General features: G+C 33.2%; 1 protein-coding gene across 1 annotated transcript in view; it reads right to left on the reverse strand.

Moving 5' to 3' along the window:
* Positions 1 to 24906, reverse strand: part of Erbb4 (erb-b2 receptor tyrosine kinase 4) — a 689271-nt gene that overhangs the window by 278350 nt on the left and 386015 nt on the right. Inside the window, exons 6-11 of the mRNA XM_033764601.1 lie at positions 24049 to 24190; positions 20287 to 20400; positions 18718 to 18844; positions 11077 to 11150; positions 10131 to 10221; positions 8095 to 8294 (exon numbers count right to left, since the gene is read on the reverse strand). Coding sequence (XP_033620492.1) covers positions 8095 to 8294; positions 10131 to 10221; positions 11077 to 11150; positions 18718 to 18844; positions 20287 to 20400; positions 24049 to 24190 — 748 coding nt within the window. The remainder of the gene's footprint in view (positions 1 to 8094; positions 8295 to 10130; positions 10222 to 11076; positions 11151 to 18717; positions 18845 to 20286; positions 20401 to 24048; positions 24191 to 24906) is intronic.

The raw sequence follows: 24906 nt of genomic DNA on the forward strand, positions 1-24906 counted from the left end.
GTGAGAAAGATCACATGCTTTACAACATGAAATGAAGTAAATCTTAAAAATATAGGGAAGAAGGAATGGAAAAATAAGTGCTAAGACAAATTCATTCACCATACTGAACAGATTAAGCAGATATTACCCATAGCAAGTTCATTTCTTAAGCCCCTTAGGTACTATATGTTTTGGATCTGGCAGAACCTGGGTAGAAAGCTATAATGGAAGAAGTGACGGCAATAATAAAATTTCATAAAGTCCTTGAATACTCGCTTAGAATACTGAGCACATCATAAAATCTTTCAGAAGGCACATGAACTATAAAAAATTAGAATAAATCCACAAATATTTTGTGGAAACTCTCAATTGTATAAAATTGAGTGGCACAATATGTAGTACTATAATTATAATCCTTTTTTGTATTGTGTGGATTATTATAAGTAAATGAAAAAAAGTAGACTACTTACAAGATGTCATTTAAATTTAGTTCAATTTTCATCTTTTCCTTCCAAAACTTTTGTGAAATCTATGCTTTTAAATTATTCTTCTGTAAATTTTCCTGTCATGAGTCCTTTTTGAAGGGACAATCCCTCCTGGGAAGAAATTAAATGCTTTTAAATATACCTCTGATTGTCACAAGAGAGAAGAATAGGAGAAGAGTTAGAGTTTCCCAAGGGATTTCCCACAGACTCCTGTCTCAGGATGATCTGCTAGTGGGTGAAAAATGCATAATTTGGGACCTCATATCACTCTCTCTTTCAAAGTGTCTCCAACAGGGTGCTTGCAAAAGCAGAAGTTTATTCCTTCACAGTCTTGGGAAGCCAGAGGTACAAAATCACAGTGTTGTCAGGCTGTCCTCAGCACAGCAGGGGAAGGATCTTCCATGCCTGTCTCCTTGTTTCTGGTGGGTGGTGAAGTCCTTGGTGTCCCTTGGTTTGCAGCTAACGTCTCCAGTGCACACCCACAGCCCCCACCCTATCATCACAGGGCTGCCTTCCGTGCTTTCACATGGTGTCCTCCTCCGTCTTTTTCTCTGTCTCTGTGTCTCTTCTCATCTGGGAAGAATATTTGACCCTGGGTGAAGCACCCACTCTATCCATATAAACCCATCTTAACTTACATTTTAATTACATCTTCAAATAATGCTGCATCCACATGTGCAAGAGGTTGGAAATGTAGCATATCTTCTGGAGGTGTACAGTATAACTCACAACACTCTGTAAGAATCTCTGGAAATTGGAACTGAGAATATTGTATGTTTAATTGTTAAATGTTTTAATTTTAAAATTTTGTAAGCATGGATCTAGAGGCGACTAAGGTTAAAGTATTGCCATCTGTGATGAAGCCTAAAGCCAACAGTAATTCCAGCTTTTATTGTTGAGAGGTCCTGGATGCCTTCAGAATTTCTCCATTATAAAATAGAAGGGGCATCGTTTCTGCAACTAATAGACAACAGCACCTGTTTATTACCCTTTTGATAGGAACATAGAGAACATTTTGTACCATTGTTAGTAATTAGACATTGTGCTGTTTCATATACAACAAGAAACTCTTATTTGAATTTTTTTTTTACAAAGAACAGTATATTGATATATTACTTTGGTAGTTTAAACAAGGACATCTTAGAATAATAATTAAAATTTTCTACCTTCTGATAATTTAGAAGAGCTCGCTATTTTCTAAATTATGTGATTAGTAAAATGTGTAGCAGAGTTCACTGATTCCCCCAAAAAGACAGGCTATTTGGCTCAAAGGATGATTTCGCTAATCTGGCAGGCAATGTATTGCTTGTAAATGTACATTTACCAGACAGTGTGGGCAGAAACAGGAGTGTACAAATTCAACGCAACCAAAAGAGAAAATTTCCCACCTTCACAATATTTTCTTAAAACAGCAAATCTTAATTTATAATCAAAATTCATTTTATGTAACAAAAAATGTATTACAGATGATAATAGTAATAGCAATTGTATTGTGGCTTTATAGGGAGCCAAAATATTTTATGATAATAAATAAAGTGCTTATAAAAGTTTCTTATTATTCTCACAGTTACCAGAGAAAAATAAATAGAGACAGCTTCCATTCCTTGCTCATTAACTCCTGAGTTGAATTCTGAACACATTGTGAAAACTGGATCATGTGATCATCCAGAGAGTTTAGTTACTAGCAATTAAATACAGATTTGTAATTCTCATTTCTAGATTTCTCACTTTCAATGAGGTAGGTCTTCTACCATTAAATTGAGGAACATCAAATTATAGGTATTAAAAAATGTATATGATTGGCCCTATGCATTTGCAGAATCTATCAACCACAGATCAAACAAAATTGTCAGGTGTGATGAAACAAGCCTATAACCCCAGCACTTGGGAGGCTGGGCAGGAGGATCACTGAGAGTTCCAAGGCAGCCTGGACTACATAGCAAGACTCTGTTTAATAAATTTTTTTTCTTAAATTGCACATATACTGAACATATACAGAGTTTTTAACTTATTTCCTAAACAAAATAGCACAGCTATTTACATATTATTTACATTGTGTGGGGTATTTTAAGTCAATTAGAAATGATATCAAGTATACAGGAGGGCACGCACATACTCTGCCACTGTATATAAGGCACTTAAGCACTCCAGGATTTTAGTTTCTGGGAGAGTTCTAGCGCCAATCTCACATAGACTTTTACGTAAACAAATATATTCCTCACCAAATATGTTTCTCCTGAACCATTAATCTCAACCTTACTTAGTGGAAATTTGTACTTAGTGGATTTTTTTCAAGCACTAAGTTTGTTACTTATCACAATTTTTAAGATGTTTCAGTTAGAAGAGAGGGATATTTTTAAAAGGGATTCTTGAACACAGTTTTTTTTGTCCACTTACAATCTCTAGATATTATTTTAACATCTCTAGCCTCCTCCTAATAACCACTCTTATTCCTTTTAAATCTATTCCTACTTGATGTGCTTCTTGCAAAATTATAGTTCACCAATTTAATGAAGTGAATTTTCCTTCTGCTTAAAAATAAACCCTTGATATTGCTCTGTGGTTTCTCATTCCCCTCATAAAGGAATTTTTCATTATGTAGTATTAAGTATTTCATCTTTTCGCCATATACGTATATATGAGTATAAAATTTATGATCTATTTTAATAGGAAAAGAACATAATTATATGGTAACAATAACAATGACAACAGCTGCAGCAGTTCAGTGATATATAGCATAATCTTTGAGCCAGGCATTCAATGAAGAAAATATTAAAACACAAGGCCAAAAAAAAAAGTTAAGGGGCTGGGTTTTTATCTCAGTGGCCCTGTGCCTGCCTCTGAAGCACAAGGTCCTGAGTTCAAGCCCCGGTACCAGAAAACAAAAAAACAAAAACAAACACACACACACACACACACACACACACACACACAAACACAAGGCATTAGGCTCTGGCTTAGTTCATTCCATCAAATCTCATGTGAACACTTCTTTCAAATGGGAAGAAAAGAGGGAATTCTAAAATTGAAAGCAAATACAGTTGATAGATAAAATAATATATAAGATATAAAGTATAAATGATCAATAGCATATAAAAATGCTCAATGTTAATCCAAAACATTCAAATATTAAAAAAAATCATTTTTTTTTGGTGCTAGGGATTGAACTTGGGACCATAAAAAAAAATTATTTTTCTTCTTTAAGATCACTGAAACTTAGAACCATGGACATTCTGTAAAGAGAGGTCAAAAATACTTCTATTTCTATCATACAGACTTTAAACAAATGTAAACTAAACCAGTATATTTGAAGGATGATATTGCAACAGTACAAAATTTTTATGTTGCTTGAATTCCACAGAACTTCCACTTCTTCTGAGTTTTTAGCCTCAGGACATAATTGCATAGTGTAACATGTTTTATGAATTAAGATCCACATTATGGTGATAATAATAATATGAAAATGGAAAATAATTCAAATTATGTTAATTTGGCATTTATTCAAGAAAACATCTGAAGTTTTTAAAAGAATAACACAGAGCTCTATGTTTCAAAATGGGAGATGCTCATAATACATTAAGTAAAAGAGATAGATGGCTAAATAGTATTTAAGTGTATATGGTATGATCCCATTCATATTTGAAAATATGTTCTACTATCTTTCAATTATTATATAACATACCAAAATTATATCCTCTTTATAAATGTTTTATTGTTTTGAATTCGAATAATATGAAAAGTATTGTTATAATTAGAAAATATAAACACATTTCCATTTTGAAAATCTACAATGAATTGTTTTGTTTTATATATCATGTCTAGCCATATAACAAAAAATGTATTTTATTTTATTTTATTTATTTTATTTTATTTTTTTGGTACTGGGAATCCAATTTAGGCCCTTGAACTTAGGCCCTTGAACTTGCAAGGCCCTTGATGGAACCACTGAGCTAAATCCTTGGCCCCAACACATGTTTTTAAGATATGAGGTATATGTGTTTTAGTGTAACCTGGATTTTGAAAAGTTGGTATAACACTTATCTCTACCTTTAATTATTTTTTCTAGCTTTAAAATTTCCTGGTGAAATCTTTTTTAAAGAAAACTTCAATATTTTTATTAACCTCCACTAAACTTCTTCCACCTAACACTGTCATTTTGTTAATACCATAGTCACATAAAGGAAGGAGACAAGAAAGTGTTTTAGCTTTTCACTACCTAGAGTTTCTCTCACTCTCAATTTCTGTAAACCACAAAGTCTGCTTTGAAAGTTCTGACTTAAAAGGAGTGACTGCTCAAGCCACTGTCACCCTTTATAGGTGCAGTGACATTTTCTTTTTATTGTCAGTACTGTTTTGAGTCATGTTGAATTCCAAAAGCCACTGTTATAAATGAAGGGTGTTTTTTTTTTACTTTAAGTTAACAAAACAACTCCCAGATTTAGATCAGAGTATTTTATAATGATGGCATTGTGGGGCAAGGGAGACAGTGAGGTATTTATGAGTCCAGGTGCATATATATCCATTCTGGGCTTGTGTACGTCCATCTATATTGCATGTAAATATAACAACACACATGTATGCTAAATTTGCATAAACGTATTATAAGGAATGAACATATCATGTGTGTGTGTGTGAATACAGAAAGAATGTGTTAAAATCCAATATGTACAATGCAAAAGAAAACATTTGGATCTTCACATTGCAGATAGTAATATGGATGACAAGATTTTTATCTCATGTGATGAACCACTTGTAGGCTCGTTATAAATATCAACAGCATCATCTCTGAAGTCATGGTTCCCAGATAATTATACTTCTGAAACTACAGAATTTCATGAATGCAATGTGCAGTAAGACTGTAGTCTGAATTTTGATAAATGAATTTCATGCAAAGTGTACTCATTCTCAGATGTTAAAAATGAAAAATTATATGCTTGATTTTATGCTGTAGTACATAAAACTATATTTCTCCTAAGTGCTTCATCTGTTTCTCAAACTAAAAAGTAAAATATAAATATACAGGCGTGGAAAATATGTGCATTGACTTAAGCTAATTAAACTTAATCCCAGAGGCCTAATACTGAAAATTTAAGATCATCTTTGATTTTTTAATGTATTGCCATTTTTATTACTACTTATTCTCTTATGGTTGTTTGAAAAATTTACAGGTCATTAAAAGATACAAAATAATTTTTGAAAACTCCCCTTTTTCTCATTTTGCTTTTCTACATTTAATTTCTTTCTATATTTTCTTCTTCCCATTTTTATTTGTTCAGGTGTAAAAGTTTTAAAAGATAGGCATGTTGGTAGGATTTGCAAAAGGATCACATAAAGATGTTTATTTCTAAACAGAGTTGAACAGTCATGCACCATCTACTTTGGGATATGTCTGCACACATACTTAGAGAAATGTAGGGTAAGAAGCTTAAATATTAGAATAAAAGCAAGGAAAACTTGGAATCAGTAATGTCAAAGATTAAGGAAATAAGAGATGAATTCTATTTCATATGAACACATATATGTTCATATATAAATAGATCTTATATTCCTTGATTCTATGTGGGAAAGACAAATTTAAGTTCATTTAAACAAGAACCTCACATTGCAACAGATCTCTTTTCTTCTGGGGGAAAAAAAACTTTAAGAGTCAGAAAGTAGCTAGCACATAAGTGAGTTCCTCATAAATTATAAGTGATATTTTTTTAACATTGTTAACTTGAGGTGCTTTAGAGTCTTTCTGGAAAAAGGTGAGATATTAAAACTAAATTGATTCACTAATTACTTAACTCACTAATTACTTAATAAATGTTGCCCTCTAGAGTACCTAAATTTTAAAAAGTCATCTGCTATGCATTTAAACACACACAAGTGAACTCTATCATTATTTTTAAATACCTTGATAATTGTCTTGATGATGAGATTACAAGTAAGGCAACAGCTGGAAAGCAACACTTTTCAAAAGAACTGACTCATCACGTGCCCATAACAAGACTATGTATTTGCAAACAAATCATTTAAATTCCAAGTCTTTATAATTAGTATTTACTGTGAATAAGTCAGATTGTTACATAATAAGTAGTAGCATTCATAAGATGTAGATAGAAGTCTGTGTACTCAGGAGTAAAATCAGAAAGAATCGAGTAGTAGTCATCAAAGTGACAATATCATGACATCATCAGGGACCACCACAGTGATGAGGATAGAAAGAATCCTGTACCCGTTCCTGCTCTATTCATTAAAAGCATGATTTGTTTTTTCTTCTGGGATATTAGGGACTTAAAAGTCATTGTTGCTGAGAACCATGTCTCTTCAGTTGGGCCTACAATCACCCAACAAAAAACTAAAAACAACAAAACTTGGCATGGATTTAACTCAGTGGTTCTGCCACCTGGCTCGAAAGAACAAGGGCCCAAGTTCAATCCCCAGTGCTAAAAGAAAAAAACAACAAAACTTGACCTTCATATTGTATCTTTTGTCACTGTAAATCTTGGGTCAAATCCCTCCTCAAATCCTCATAGGGGTATGTTAATCTTTTAGGGAGTGTCTGTCTAGGGACAGGGTTAATTAGTCCTGAATTTATGATCTCATCTCCCCCTTCAAGATTGAAGACATGAAGATAAGAAGTTTACAGGGACATGCAGCTACACACAGAAGCCTCCAGCCATCATCCTAAACCTGAGATCCATCACCCAGACTCCAGGAAAGGGATAACCCCGTTTGACAGAGATCACCAGAGGTGGAGAGGATTCTCTCCTGGAAAGGGATCTCAGCTATGAAGGATAAGGGTTCCAGAGCTATAACATCAGATCTGAGGTAATGATCATCCAGTCCATGTCCAGAGAGCTAATACTTGAAAGGTTCAAGCCCTTTCTTTGCAAGAGGGCAGGTCAAAAACCTGGATCAAGGTATGACCCTCTTCCAACTACTTAAAGTGGACTCTCCTTATTTTCCCTTTAACTTTCCAATGAAATTTTGTCCTGTAATTTGTGCTTTAGCCTTGATTTTCATTTCTACTAATGCAAGGAACCATGCTATCCAGCAACATTAATATCATTGCTAGACAGAAACAGTACAGTCACATGCCCTAGGGAAACATTATTTCCTTTGCTGTAACAAAGAAGCAATGAAATGGATCAAAACCCATAAAAAATTCTGAAAAAAGAGATCATTATCTTCCAATATAAATTCATTTATAAAAAAAAAACATTTTTCTTAGATAGTAAACTTCTGGAAGGATTTTTTTTTTCCACATTTCAAGGGAGCACACCTTCATCTCTCCCACTGGTCCCAAAGAGCAAAACTCTGATATTCTATATTCCAAATGCACCAAAAGGAAACAACAAACATAGTTCAGTAAGATGAATTTCCACAAAGTGATTGAATCCTACTAAATATATATCTACACAGGATTCCTAATATTAGGAAAGATTTGTAAACATGCAGCATGTTATGAAATGTTCAAACACCGATTATTTTATCCCATGTTACCGAGTGTCACTAATACTCTCTTTCAGGGTTGGGATAAGAAGGTGACACTTCTGATCTGTTGTTACTGTCAATTGTGTGAGCCGATGTAGACTAGAGCAATTTTCGAGTTTCGATGTTTTAAGTACATGGATAATGTACTTACTACAATTCTCAGCTTTTCTATTATCCCGAATCACTATTCTTTGGTTGATTGTGCTGAAGAGTGTTGTCCAATTAATGGTGTGGTAATAACACAGGTTGCTGTTGTCAGTGATGTAGATATTTCCTGCACTGATTTCCTTCAAGGACTGAAATTGCAGAGAGGTGATACCTTGTTGCTTGAGAATCAGCAGGGAGAGGCCACTGGAGAAGAGAAAGGGGAAAGTGGAATGGAAATAAATATCATCTGGCCATGAAATCCACTCCTAAACTAAAATAAGGATGTCATATCTTACTCTAAAGAATGTTAATGTAACATAAACAGAGATTGAATCAATAAATCTATGTACAGAGTAACATCTTCATGTTTATTTGTAAAATGCTTTCAGTTGTAAAATAGTTTGATTTCTAAAAGCAAAATGTTCATTTCTTAGGATCATGGTTTTGACAATATGTACATCTCATTATATTTACCACTGAAATATCTACTCACTGCCTTCTGTCATGTATCCTAAATTATAGGTTCTTCAGTGACAAAATCCTGTACTGACTAAATAAGTATTTATAGAGTGATTGTTTAGCTCTCAAAAGTGAGACACTAATTCTATACTATGTCACAGATTTAAGATGTGCTTTTATTGGATAGATATAGCAGATACAGCTCAGGTAGTTAACTTTATACCTCAGGAATCAAAAAATTGTTATAGCTAAAGCACATATAAGTAAGGTTAGGACAAAGTAAAACTTAGTGAGAATGAAATTAATCTCCCACTCTGAAGGCTTAGATAACTTGGGAAAATTCTAAAATTTAAAGAACAACTACTCTGTGTAAGCTATCATTTAAAATAAATTGCTTTTATTTCAATATAGTGCATATTATTATAATAATTATTTTTCTGTGCCCTAAAGAATAAATACATTTCCTGCAATCCCAACTTTCAATTGACTAATGAACATTATTTTTCATTTTGGAGATCAAAGCTCTTCTTTTCACTAGTAATTTAAATATATTTTTCTGTTACCTTTTAGAATATTTTTGGCTCGATATTTTTGTTTTTATTTTTATGTATTTTTAATAATTAAAAATATGTGGGATTTAATGATAAATACTGAAATGTAATTTATTCTTTCAAACTTTTGCTCCCATCATAACCACCTTGATTTGTTATTACAATGTCAAATGCTTTGATTAATTTATGTTTTTGACTGATTTATAGTATTTTTTGTGATCACTAAAAGTTATTTACATATAGCATGTAAGTATATTTTATATTTTAACTATCCTTACTAAGTTCCTTTCCTTTTACCTTTAAAAATAGTCTTACATATCTATATTAGATTTTAATTGTAAAATTCAATGTACTTTCTAAAAAGGCTTACAATAAAATATTCAATGGTAGCAATTAATTTAGATTTTTAAAGATTTAAGCAAAAACATTAAATAAAAATCTCCTTATGTAAATCAGCATATATTCATTCATGAATTAAAAACTTTAAACAGAATATCTGAGATAAACCTAAACAAAGTAGTGGCTAAATTGTTACTTATTTTTATCACATGAATTTAAAATATTCACACTGAAATTTTATAACAAAGTGCTGATAAGCTCTAATTTCTGAGCATTTATTAAGCAATGCTGCATACAGAGTGATAGTCCAGTTCTTGTGGTAGTACCACAAACAGAGCCTCCTGGTACAAAAGCATTTATATCTCATATGCCTGAGACATTATTAAATCACCCAATTCTATCTTTAGTTATAGTAATAAAATCAATATAAGGTTTAATTCTATGGTTCACATCCTTCATTCCATACCTGCAAAGCACAAATATCATGTGATACGCAGTTGATTCGCCAAAATACCTACTTGTATACTTTGTTATCATTAAATACATTTTCATTGAGGTTTCAATTAAAGGTAGAAATATCACGTTTCCATAATCAGTAATTCAATAACATTGATCATCTTGACTTAATGTAGATGTGATTCTCCTCTTACCACCTGGGCTGGCTGTAGGTGTAAACACTTATACCACCTACCTGTAGAGTACTCTGCCACCAATGGTCACCAGGTTAGAGAACACACTGAAGTCAGTCATATTTGGAGGCCATGATTGTATGTTCAAGAAACCTAGAGTGATATAGGGACAGTACAACTAAATAAGATCGTAATGGTCTTAGAAAAGGTATTGTTCTTGTATATGATGAAAATATATTGAACGAAGTGAGAGGAAAGTAAAAAGCATTGAACATTTCTATTTTTAAAGCATTCTATGATATATTTCCCAAGATTGAATGCCTTATCGCCTTATCTCAAGTTTCTGAAGTAAGGAATAATTAACTGATATCAAAAGTTTAGCATCAAGAATCCTTTTACAGACATATGAAATCATAAAACTATATATTAAAATTTTAATATATATTTATTTATTCTAATGAATGTAAAAATGCTGTTTAAAGAAAAAAATATCCTTTTTCTGAAATCCTCTATCATTTTATTTGTTTTTTATGACATCAGTATTTACTTTGACTTCTAGGCCATTTACACAATTATCTAGTCTTCCTCATTAGATTTCACACTGTTCAATGGTAAATCCATGTCTGATTCATTTCTATGAGTCCAATAACCACGTTACCACAGTCTAGAGGATATTAGGAACTCAACAAATATGTGCTAAAAGTATATTACATATTACTCCTTAGAAAATCATTGAAAAATTTGAGTTTAAAGATCATAGATTATTTATTAAATACTCGTTAAAGCAGCAATGACATAATTCCAGTGATACTTATTTTTGTAATTTGATGGTCTTTCAAAATATGCACAAAAGCTAAGGAGCAAGACACCTATTTCTCATAATATTATATTTATACAAATTAGAATTCACTTTAAAAATTAGTTGCTAAAGCCAATATTATTTAATATTTTTAGGAAAACACTGAATTCAAAAAGTGTCTAGGACAAAGACTGCACTTTAAAAAGTACCTGTTATCTCTCTGACTGTCCGAAAGACATTCAGTTTTTCTGGATCAATAGCTTCAATAGCATTGTAAGGATCCCTAGAAAGTGAAGAAGAGATTCAGCCAAATTTTAAAATATGAGAGAAAAAAAAAAAAGACAGAGGTTACTTCATTCAAATTTAATTGTAATTTAGAGTAGAAAGGTTAACAATGTGTTGCCAATCTTTGCATCCTCCATTTGGTGAGATATTAAAAGATATTTTTAGAATTTTGGTGACATAGAACATAAGTTCTTTATCGAAAGTTATTCTAAATCTACAGAAAATGTCCTCTTTCAATCATCCTGACAGAAAATACAAAGACAGCAAGTCTGTGAATGAGCCATTTTATTTTGTTTGACCTTTAAAGGTTTACCCTTAATCAGGAAGAAAATGGCCTGGAAATAAATAATATCTTGGTGAAAACAAGTGGTTTTTGGGATCTCCTTAAAACAGTATAAATTGCTAGTAGCACTTGTAACTCGTACTAAGAAATACAGGCGATAACTTTTTATTTTTTAGTGTCTGCATTTGTGAATTTGAATAATATTGTAACTCTTCATATAAATCATTTAGATTCACTTGGTTACTCTATTTATAGTCATCAATATAACACAGGAAATATTTGCTTCCATTTAAATGAATTATATTAACTGAAAAAAGTACACATTTTGCAAGATTCAAAAGATATAAATTTTGGAGATTTTTCAAATATCTCCCAAAGCATAATCATAATATTTTAACAAATTTATTGATATGTAGATACCTGAAAATGAGCAAAAATTGCTCTTCTTTTGTACTAGGTATTGGAGCCAGGGCCTGCACATTGAGCTATATATACAGCACTTTCCTTCCTGCTCTTTTCCTTCCTTCCTTCCTTCCTTCCTTCCTTCCTTCCTTCCTTCCTTCCTTCCTTCCTTCCTTTCTTTCTTTCTTTCTTTCCTTTCTTGCGACAGGGTCTTGATAAATCACTAAATTGACAAAGCTGGGCTGGAACTTGCAATCCTCCTGCCTCAGTCTCCCGGGGTGCTGAGATTACAGACATATGTTCCTATGCCCTGCTACATTTAAAATTTTAAAATCAAATATTTAATTATTCTTTTCCTTTTTTATTTTAAGAAAGCACTTTTCCAATAAAAATTGATAATGCAATATAATTATATACTTGAATATTAAACCAAACATAAATATAATATCAAAACCTCCTCAGCACACAAACCACTATTTTAAGAAGTACACAATACTTTTTAAAAGTTTTATCACATTGGAAGACTTTCCTGGGTAATGTCAGACTTCACATTAATATGTGCCTTTTATAAATAGATAAAATTCTATACATTGACCACATTTCCAATAGAAATTAATACTTCTAAAAACAATGAAGTAGTCATTTTTAGGAGTATGTATCTAGCTGTAACAATGAAATGAGTTTTACTCTTCCTACGGACATGTGTATTTTACCAGTGTATGAGAACTTTCTTTTTGGTATGGGAAATAAAAAAGTAGATACAGCGAGCCCTTGGATATAGTCCTAATAGGGCTATCAGTCCAGGTGGTCCGTGATCCTCCGACAAAGTGATGGTTACACATTTTATTTCCTGGGAACTTCAGTCTCAATCTACTGGCTATTTTTCTTTTAATCTCAGCGTGACAATCTTGAAAAGACTGTTAGTTAATGTCTAGAACCACCTTATACTGACATTCTGGACTCGATTCATCAACATTTTCTATACTGTGAACTATCTTACATTTAAAAAAAATTGCTTGATTATTGTTTAAACCTAAGAAGTGGATTCAGTGCAATGTACAGTGAGTTTAAAGTGGAGTTTAATGTTAAAAACTAGATATTGATGCAACTGCAAAAACTCTGTAACTCAGACACAGACCACTGATCAGAAATTTTTTCAATGTTAAATTGATATCTCTTAAAAAGTTAAAGTCTAAATTAAACTTTCTAGCTAATTTGCTCTATTTATAACTAAATGTATTTGAAATGCACAGCTATGCTTTTGGTGACTAGGAAGGAGACCATATAGAAAAGCTCTTATTTTAATGTCATGTTTTAATATCCAAAACGTTTTGTATGCAGAAGCATACAAAGGTTCTGCAGGAGGAAAATGAGCTTTTGACAGTTGTTTGTTGATAGAAGCAGTGTGTGGAACACTCTGATCATATAATCAAATATTCTGGCTTTACTGAAAAAGACTCAACATTCAGGGTAAGCACACTATAATGGGGTCAGAACAAACATTTACTGTAATGGTTCCAAGTTGCCAGAATAAAATGTATTCTAGACTTTTAGCATAAAGCCCAATGGACCACAGAAATTTTATATACTTAATTTTAGGGATTAAAGACTCTCATAAAATAAGTTGACAGAGTTCCACTTACCAACTTCTAAGTACCTCTCAGTAGTTTCATCCTACTGCCCCTTGAAATCTACAATATTATAAAAATTGAGAACTTTCTTACCTAAGTTCAGAGCCATGCAAAAGAACACTATGTCTACCATGTCACTGTGTTTAGTGATCCAAAATTAATCCCAGGACACAGAGAAAGAAACATATTTTCCCAATTTCACTGGCATCACTTTATTTGATCAGCAAACCTAGTATCATGTTTTGACTATCACCACTGCTGTCTGTCATGTAAACTTCTCCTCACCTGGGCCTCACGGGGACATAGCATCAGCATGTGTATGTGGGGGGGATTTGTCACTTCTAAGAACAAGCACAAGAATGGTGTTGAACATGGCATAACACGAAGGAGGAATGTTCCTATAACTAAACAATCAGCTTCTCCTGAGGTTTCTATTTTAAATAAAGCAATGAGTACCTATTTTAGTTTCTGCCAATGGTGCTGTTGTACTATAAACATTCATGCCAATGTATTTTCTGGCCAGTTTATACATTGAAATTTTGCCTAACAAAATGTCAGTAAATTTATTTTCTGCAGAACCTTTTTCTGAAAATCATATCATTTAGTTACATTTACCTTTTCATTATTTAAAGAAATCGTCTCAGCTATTTTAATGAACCATACATACTTATTAAAAATTTGATAGTAATATATTGGGGTAATGGCAATTAAATGACATAAAAGATTTATTTACAAGAAGTTTTCTGGGGCCAGGGATTTAGCTCAGCAGTTCAGTGGCCTGCCTTGCAAGCACAAGGACCTGAGTTCAATCCCTGGTACCAAAAAAAAAAAAACAGTTTTCTGTTTATAATAACTGCTGTTATTCTCTATTAAAATCTCTGTATCTCTCTTTATCTCTACACATACAAACATCAACATACCTATATATATAATCATACACACATACATACATATGTCTTTGGTTTATAAAATTGACTTTATGTTCATCCCTTCCTTAGGAAAAATCTTCAGAATATATGTCTCATGCTATCAATGAGACTAAAAGGGTCATATCATATTCCACAATATATTTGTCCTAAAAATGCCATATCTATTGTATTTGAGATACAGTGACATCTATACAACATCAAATATTCCAGGTTTAGGTGCTATGATTAAGGACGAATAATTATCTAAACTAAGAATTATGATATACCTTAAAGAAAATTTTACCTTTATTTTTCAACATACTATATAAAAGGCTATTAAGTCTATAAAATATTTGTTGCACAATTTTCTCAACTATAAATTAGACATAGTTACTGAGATTTTTCTTTTGCACTGATTTTCTTCCTGCTTGGCTTTTATTTTGTTCACATTCTCTCTCTCTCTCTCTCTCTCTCTTTCTCTCTCTCTCTCTCCCTTTCTATGTTCCATTCCTCCCTTTCTCTTACACCATTTATTAAGATTTTTAAATTACATCAGGTATTGGACTGAGAAATTTATAATATATATATGTATATATATAAAATAAAAAAAATAATTTATTTTTATTTTTTGTAATGGGGATCAAACTTGGGCCCTTGCTCTTGAGAGGCATGCAGTGGAACCACTGAGCCAAATCCCCGGCCCTGGTTCGGTTTTAATATCAAAACAATCAGAGGGAAGATTAATTCATTTCTCAGTTTTGGTTTGGCAGAAACTGTGTTTCATGTGACGGGGCAGCCATCAATTAACACAAACTGCCCATCGTGGAGCTGCAAATCCAGTTCCACTCTCTGCCTGCATCAAGCTATCCACAAAGAAAGTCTAACTTGTATGGTCTGTTTATTAAAATAAACCTTATTTACTTTTCTACTTCTGATCCATATGAGCTGATTTTCTTTAAGTCATTTTTCATCTGAGTGAATTAGCAAGATGATTCTTAGAAGTCTAGCTTAGTCTAATATTTTGTAACAGCATTGGGAATTATTCTTCCAACTAGAAAATGCACACTTCCAACTGCACAATATATTTTTATCCCATGAAGTAACGGTTATAATTTGTTTTGCACTTATTTATTAAACTTTCTCCCACTTTATGGGCCATAGGTCATTGGTGAGACTGTGTAAAATCATTTTATAACCACTATAAATCCAAAATTTCAAAAATACATTATATGATGCACCAAGTCTAAAATAAATACAGTATTTTGAACTTTACTACTTGGGGTCTTTTTCAAACTTGTTTTACACATAGAACTTTAACCATTAGCAGGTTGCTTTCCCTAATCTTTCTACTTAGCATAAAGTTTTATAGAGGTCCCATGGAGGCAGTGCCATTCCACTGAAGGGAGCTTTGTGACATTTGTAGAGTGTTTTAGTGGTAGTAGTAAGTCAGGGATACAGTAAGTAATACAGTGTAAATTTTCAGTAATAAAGCAAGGTGAAGGTTGCTAAATGCCTTTTAAAGAGAAGGATTTCCTCTCACGTCATACAACCTTAAAATTAACATCAGATAAGCCAGGCATGGTGGCGCACGCCTGTAATCCCAGCATTCCGGAGGGTGAGACAGGAGGATTGCTGTGAGTTCGAGACCAGCCTGGGCTACATAGTGAGTTCCAGGTCAGTCTCAACTACATAGTGAGACCCCATCTCAAAAGAAAAAAAAATTAACATCAGATACTTAGGAACTCATATGTGTAATTTTTTGGGGGGGTACTGGGGATTGAAGTTGGGACCTTGCGTTTCAGGTGGCGAAACCACTGAGCTAAATCCCTGGCAATATGGGCAAATTTTATGTGTAGTCATACTTGGTCATTCCCTAGTGATGTTGTCCTCATTTCAATGGAAGTTATTTGTCTCCTCTTTTTGATATCCATCAAATATGTCTGGCTGGTGGTTTTCATTCTGTGATCAGCTTTTTATTTCCCTGCACTTCTTGCACAGAATGTCTTCTAATCTTATTTCTCATAAATCTAGGTTTTCATTATAAATTGAAGTTGAGGATTTTTCTGTCAATACCTATTTTACTATACATGAGTTTTATCTTGCTTATTGTTAAATTATATCTAGAGAATTTTAATGATTTTAAAAAACCATGCATATTGTAGGCTGCATTCTTTATAGATTTTATTTCAGAAATGAAAAAGAAGTGTCAAATGCTTAAGGTATAAAGAGGGATGTTGGGCTGGATAGCAATGAAAACCATTTTTCTCATGTAACTCAGGAGAACATGACTTCAAATCGTTCCCCACACTGAGGATCTTGAAGCCACTACATTTATTATTTTCAAGTGGAAACAAGTAATTATGGTCAAGTAGATGTGGTATTTCTTTTATCTCTGGGAAGACATCATTAATCTTTCAATTTAATCTTTCATCCATGGTGACATTTGTTTTTAAAAATAATCAAAATGTATTTATTTTGCTTAATTAAATGTTATATACTCATTCAATTTTAAAGATGCTCCGAATTGTTAACCCAGGCCTTTTGTCCAGTGGGGCAAAAAAGACAAAGACAGCAATGCAAATGGATTCAGGATGCAGGTAGAGACTACGGTAGTCTACTGAATAGATCCCATCTAAAACTGCATAGTGCTACCCATCTCCAACAGGGTAGTGCTATGTAACAATGTGGCTGAGGGGTTCCAAGTCTACATTTTTTTAAAGGCAATTTAAAAATCTTTAAAAACATCTGCTTGGACCAATTATAACAAACTGAGTAGAAATTACATATATGTAACTATAGTATGAATTAGGACCACATTAAAAGCTACATTTTAAAGCAAAGAGATATTTTATGCAGTTACACAAACAAGTCTTTTGAATAAAAAGGAATATTTTATGCTATTGCTATTGCTGTTCATATTTGGATATATTTATTCCTAATGTGTTCAACTATTTTGCTTCTAGAAATGATGTGATGTATGTTCAGAGTAAGAGTTTGAGATGAAATATGAGTCATATTCATTATCTATAGCCTGTAGTGCTAATATTTAGAGACTAAGTAGTAATGTAGACAGATAAGATTTAAAGTAAAAATATTGACATTTTTATTACAATCCAAAAATACAATTTGATTGTCATCCCAGTTAAAATCAGCAGGTGGTTCTCTAATGTAGAAGCCCAGAGAATGTGACAATTTTTATTACCAAAATGAAATGCACTTAATAGATCTCCTACAGTAGTACTAACTTCTCAAATTAAGAAAAACAATCTATGAAAACAAAGAATTTCTGCAAGAAGCTCCAGAGAAATTCAGCTCAGTTTTATTTCAGATTATTTGATTTGCTTTATATGAGTTTTCTGACAGAATATTAATTTATGTTGCCTCAACATATTCAGTTGAAAAGCTGAAAATAGTCCCACATCTTATCCATTAATATTATTCCTTAGATATTGAAAATGTTCTATAAATACATTTTCTCTATTTTAGAGCGTACTATAAATATATATATATATTTTTTTTATTGAGTTTATTGGTACATTTAGGGATACAGTACAGTTACATTCATTGTTGGGATCATGTACCTTTACATGGCAAGTCTTGATTCTCATTTTTTTCCCCTTACCTCTGCCCTCCCTTCACCCCCTCCTCCCCTCCCCATCTACAAACACTTTATTTTCATCTTTTCATTCTCTCACATTTTTTTCTTTTCCCTTTTTGTTCTTCCCCTACGTATCACACCTTCCCTACACCTTTAGCTCCTTTCCTCCCATTTCTAAATGTCAGTAATCTCATTAGAATCTTATGCATTGTTGCAGAATATTCACACCAGGGAAACTATTTGGTATTTACACATGTGGGACTTATTTATTTCACTTAGGAGTATATCTTCATATGTATCCATTTTCCTATGAATATTTTGACTTAAATATAAATTTGTATTTTTAAACCACAGTAGTTACTCAAAATGCAGGTTACCCCAGGACTCCAGTGTACCATCCCTGCTGGTCATCTGACTATTGCTTCTGCTGGCAAAGAACATGAACATTAGGTAAAATTTCCCTGGATTAAGATATGAGAAAATGAAAAAATGGAAATAAAGTGTTTGTAAACGGGGAGGGAAGGAGGGGGTAAAGGGAGGGCAGGGACAAGGGGAAAATAATGAGAACCAAGACCTGTCATGTAACGGTACAAGATCCCAATGATGAATATAACTGTACTGTATACCTAAAATGTACCAATAAATTAATAAAAAAAAGAAGAACCAAACTGACGTAGCTCATAAATTTTGTCAGCTTTGTGCACACTTTGTAAAAGAATCCTGTATGAGATCTGAATACTGACCCATGAATGCCAGTGACGAGGAAGATCAGATTCCCATTGATCTTTGTGCAGTTGACGAATTTGTCGATGTTACTGGAATCCACGGTCTGAGCTGCCATCAGTGATCCTGTGCCAATGCCATCACAAGCTACAGAAACAAGACTTACAGTCAAGGGGCTGAAAAACAGACCTTTGGCCAACAAATCCATCACTTCATTCTCATTGTAAAATAACAATACTTTATTATTAAATAAAAAGAATTATAATTTGTCTCTGAAAAATAAAATAGCAAATTGATTCATTATGCACTACTAGGCCTACTTTAATATACTGCCCCAGCATTACAGTCCAGTGACCATAGCTCACTGCAGAACTATAGTTTATAACAAGATATAGTATATATTCATAACACATAGAACTAAAACAGAACCATTATCAAACAATACTTTCCATGATTAGGTGAAATTACCTATTTTCTAATCCATTATAAAATATTATTTTAATGTTTTGTAAATGTTTACCACACTAGTAAAAATATTTACTTGTCTACTAATTAGAAGCTATAATCTGAAAAACATAGGTCCAATGAAGAATATATATTAAACAAGGAGTACTGATAGCATGAACTATTACCAACATTCAGGGCTATTCAAATACTTGAGCTTAAATTTAAAAATACCTATGCTTTCCGAAGCTGTACTTTAAAAAAAGTGTGTGTGTATGGAATATAGAGAAAGAGGGAGGAAGAATGAGGGACAGAGGGAAGCAGAGTGAGAGAGAAAGAAAAAAACAGAATGACAGAGTGACAAAGACGAAGAGAGACAGAGATAAAGACATACACACGCACACATGCACACACACACACATAGGATGTAGTCTAAAAGTTAAGGTGAAGTTTGCCCTTTTCTAAGGCACTCCCAAGTACTTTGAAAGGCTTAATAACATTTGGGATTTGAGCTGTCCTTTGGTCCTGCTTAATTTAAGTTTCACTCTGGTGAGGAATTTAAGCATTCATGGTTGGAAGAGGTTTCTTCCCCCACAAAAATTCTACAACATGAATTATCTGCAACATTTGTTTAACACTTATAATAAATTTGCTTGCCATTGTTTTATATATCTTCAAAATATTTTTAAGACGTGGAGACTAAATGTCATGCTGCAAGCCCCTTTGCTTTCCTGTTGACAACTGGCAGATCATTTTGTGTACAGTAAGAAGCGATGACTATGGGTCATGATAATAAAATAAGCACATAAATCCTTGTTTGGGGCAAAACTTCAAATATTTCTTACCGGTAAAACAAAATGTAATTTTATTTCTGTATTCCTGTCAAAGTTAACTTGGAGTTTTATCTAGATTCTTCTATTCATATCATTCAAAACCAATGATATACAGTTAGTTGATACTTTACGGAATTATCCAAAGTCACAGGTAGTGTGTGTGTGTGTGTGTGTGTGTGTGTGTGTGTGTATCACTGTGGAAATGGGTTTATAATGGGAGCTTAACTTGATTGACCTATTGCAAAGTAAATGAAAATCATGGTATATATCTCTGCTCTAACAAAAATACTTGTACACTAAACTATTACTTACCTTTTGGGCAAATATCAGTGCAAGGTTTACACATCTTAATCCCATTTTCTTCTACTTCCATCTTGGAACTAGGGCAGGCACGTACACATGAACTGGAATCTACCACAAAGTTATCTGATTTTTTTTTTTAAAAAAAAGGTAAAGTAAGAAATAATGTTAATGTTCAGCCATCAAGTTTAAAACAGCATATTTTAGGGTTTGAAGATGATTAACAACTCTGATGGTGTACATGTGTCTTCCCCCAAAACAATTCTTTGTCCAAATATCTGAAACTAAAATAGCATTTTCAAGAGCTCACATTCAAATCTTAGCGCAGTGTGTGTTAAAAACCACTAATACTCGCTTGACTACTGCTCCACAGCCTGAATTGCCCCCAAGATAGAGTGGATTTCTTTTATAGACTCAGGAAACTACATGACATTTAGTTTGTGTTTCTCAATAGTTCCACTTCATTTCATGTCATGATACAAGTTTGAGGTCTAAAAATACTTCAAGTTCATGAAGCACAAATGAAGCTTAAGTTAAACTGCCTTGGATCCAGTGAGTGTACTTCAGACCCAGGAGAAAATGTTTAAAATGTGCTCTGTTTCAATGGAGTGCCGCAGAAGCTCTTTCCTATTTTTATAGGAAGAAACAAAGTGAAATTGAAAGATAGACTTTACAAAAGGTATACCAAGCAGACAAGGAGCATCTTATTAAACTTTGGTAAAATGTTTAGGAGACGAGTCATCTGACTTGAAGGGTGCCCACAGCCAGAAGCATAAGGTGTAGGCAATTCTCCCACTTGGGTCAGAAGACCCAAGACACTCTATGATATTGGATGAGGGTATGGTGGGAGTACATACGATGTGGAGTGATGGCAAGTGCCAACTGGACAAACAATAGAGAGCTTTAGGTTTCCAGAGCAAAGCCATGCCGACTGTAGCATAGAATTGTATACTATTTAATAAAAAAGCTCTTGTTTGACATACTTCCGGGTCCTAGTAGAGATGGGCCACCTGACCATAAGTCAGTGATTGAACTGGGGGCCAGAAATGTCCGTTATGAACAAGGTTTCGTTAGAATCATGATTTCATAATGTTGGACAGATGCGAGAGTAAGCCAATGAAACTGAAGCACTTCATTTGAGTTTGGACGTGAACAGGGGAAGAACATGTAGGCACAGGTGAACCGTGTCAGCAGTCACTCAGCTCCTTCCTCAGGCTCTACGAAGATTACACGACCAGCTACAATTAGTATGGGAGTGCATGCTAAAACTGGATGGCAGCTTCCGGGTGGCCTCCATTAGGAATGGACTTGAAAGACACAGACAAGATAAAATCCTACCAAAGGGCATGATTCTACATAACGTAATGGTCCACTTCCTTTGTGTGGAGAAAGAAGAAGTGGCCTTCATTTAGAATGTGTATACATACTCATGAGCAGTGGCTTGCTTGGAGCTAAAAAACACACTGAAAAATCTGGAAATATAGCAAACCTGGAATAGAGGGATAAGTAGAAACCCATGGGAGTAAGCGCAAAGTGCATTTTAGATCACAAGTTAGCCACAAAGAGTATCCACCATAAGAGACCCTTTGCTGAGATGGCAACAAATTCCAATCCTGTTTCCGTGCCTTCTTCCACAAGTATGGAATCCTAGAACTCTTGCTAATAACTTAACATCTCTTCCAGGGGAACCCAAACTACTCTAAGTACATACACAAAATGCCGAGTAGCCATCTTTTCTGCAAGGTCTCGGCAATATTGCATAGTTAATTTTTTTATATTTCTACATCAAGTTATGGCAATATTGCAAGGTCAAACACTTTTGTATTTATAGAGATTTTGAGCAGCCTATGTCAATTAAATTCAGGATTTGAACACCAGTCAAATTAATTTCTAAAATTTGTGTTATTTAGAGTTTTTATATTTTAGAATTTGCGATTTGGTATTGTAGATCTGTACTTAGAAAATAAATGTCTTTATTTTTCTAACTCAGCTCTGATTTGGTAAACTAAGCCCTTCAAGCAAGGTGCAGCAGAGATTTAAATGTGACAGTAGTCAGTGCCACAGTTTATAAATTATTTTTTATCTTTATTCAGTTTATTAGTACATTTTAGGTATACAGCACAGTTACATTCATCTTTGGGTTCTTGTATCTTTACATGATGTATATTGGTTCTTATTTTTTCCCCATACCCCTGCGCTCCCTTCACCCCCTCCACCCTTTCCTATTTGCAAAGACTTAGTTTCCATGTTTTTCCTTTTTACATATTTTTTTTCTTCTCCCTTTCTTCCTTTCCCCTACCCCTCTCACTTCGCTACTCTTTTAGACCTTTTCTTCCTATTACAAAATATCAATTATATATTTTGTTTTGTTTTTGTTTTTGGTACTGGGGATCGACCTCAGGTCCTTGCAAGCAGGCCACCAAACCACTGAACTAAATCCCCAGCCCTATATTTTGATCCTTATTTACACTCTGAATTTTTCACTCAAGAGAAACTATTCGGTATTTATGCATGTGTGTTCTATTACTTTCACTTAAGAGTACGGCCTCATTGTGCATCCACTTAGCTATAAATGTCTCTAGTTTCTTATTGTTTATGGCTGAGTAGCGTTCCATTTTATTAAAAAACCACGTCTTCTTTATCCAGTCTCCAGCTGATGGATAATTGGGCTGTCTCCAAATTTTAGCTATTACAAACTGAGCCGTTATAAACATAAGTGTGCATATATCACTGTGGTATTATTCTTTTAATTGTTTTGGGAGGATACCCAGGAGGGGGATAGCTGGGTCAAGTAGGAATTCTAATCCTAGTTGTTTGAGGTATCTCCATATTGATTTCCACAGTGGTTGCACCAGTCTGCACTCCCACCAACAATGAAAAAGGATTTCTATCTCCCCACAACCCTGCCAGCATTTGTTATTAGTTGATAAATTAATCTATAATTTTATATGTTATTATTTTTAGAGTATATATGTTCATTGTCATATCATATATATAATATATAAGATATATATAATATATAATATATATATAATATATAGACCATATATTAATCCAATAAAGAAGTTTGTGAGTTATCATATCTGTATTCGGTAGATTTTTAAGTCTTTATTTACATAAGCATGTGAAAAATATGATTTTATTATATTTTATTTTATTGCCTTTTCATTAAGTAAAACATTGAGGAAAGCCTCTTTCCCAGTCAAATCAAAGAAATTGATTCAAGAAAATCAGATGTTACCCTGAATACTTGAGTTATGCTCATCACTTTGAATCCCCAGTTTGAGCTTTCAGTTTGCAAAAGATCCCTTAGCACATTCTTTTTATTTGTTGTTTTTTTAAGTCAGATTTGATATTAAAATTGTAATAATAAATACTCTAGGGTAAATTATCAGTAACAAATTTAGAAAGAAATGCATTCTTATTGGAATTGGACTCTATTTATTACACTGCATGTAGCTACTTATTTGACTTAATCTTTCCGAGAAACAGCACAGTCTTCAAAGACACTGACATATGGTAAAAATAACAAGAATTCTAATGTTAACAGCTCTTTAGTTTCAAACATGCTGCTTCTTTGTTATGAACTTTAAACCAATCATTTGAATATCTTTGAATGTTAGTTTCCTTATTTGTGAAGTGGGAGTGATATTACCCACACCCAAAGTAATTTCCGATACTGTTCAAGTTCCAAATTCGAATTAATTTACATGAAATTCATTCATTTTCAACCAATGTTCTAATTAATGAAGCTATTCATGTCCTGTCACTTACGTGGGCATTTCTTGACACAGAACGCTCCATATGTGTACTTGGCATTGAAGTTGTGCTCCAGTTGAAAGGTGGTTGGGTTGTAGACGAAGGTCTGGGGACATTGAGTAACACAAGCTCCACTGTCATTGAAATTCATACAGGCCTGCAAAATAGCAAATATGATAGTGTTTTACAAATACTTTCTTAATATTTGTTAATGGAACACTGCTGCAATGGTTTCTCCAGAAGTTTGTGTTTTTAGTATACATCAATTATATAAATACAAGAGAATTTGTTAACTCTAAATTCATTTGTGTTTCAAAATTGACAAAAATTTTCCAATGTCAGTAAATGTAACATCTCAGGTTAGTGATGTTCAAAATGCTTAGTAATTTCTAACCTGATGATTCATTTAATTACTAACGATGCCTGAATTATCTAAGCTCAAACTTAGAGTTTAAAGCATTTGTGTTTCAATGTTTTATATGAAAGTCAACTAGCTCCCTAATACAACATGTTAGACTTTTTTTTTCTTGAGTTGTTATTAAGAGTTCAGTGCCTTAAATGGCATGTTAAGTACAAAGACTACCATTGTATAGTGAAAAAATATTGGAAAGGTAGTTTAACTGTCCGGTGACTAACAAAGTATAAATCTACTTTATATAATGACAAAATTTACTCTATAAATTAAATAATACGATGCCATTTCTTACCTGTTCTTATTGTAATGCTACATAATTTGGTAAAGCCATTACCTTCAAATAAAACACCTCATTTCTGTTTGAATATATTTGTTTGGAGAATACAATTTATTAATATTTTCAAACTCATTTGATAAAAATTAAAAGCTATTTCACCACCTGAGTGTTAGCTATTCGA

This window comes from Fukomys damarensis, unplaced genomic scaffold (genome assembly GCF_012274545.1).
Source record: "Fukomys damarensis isolate Sample0158 unplaced genomic scaffold, DMR_v1.0_HiC HiC_scaffold_16, whole genome shotgun sequence".
In the NCBI taxonomy this organism is placed as follows: domain Eukaryota; kingdom Metazoa; phylum Chordata; class Mammalia; order Rodentia; family Bathyergidae; genus Fukomys; species Fukomys damarensis.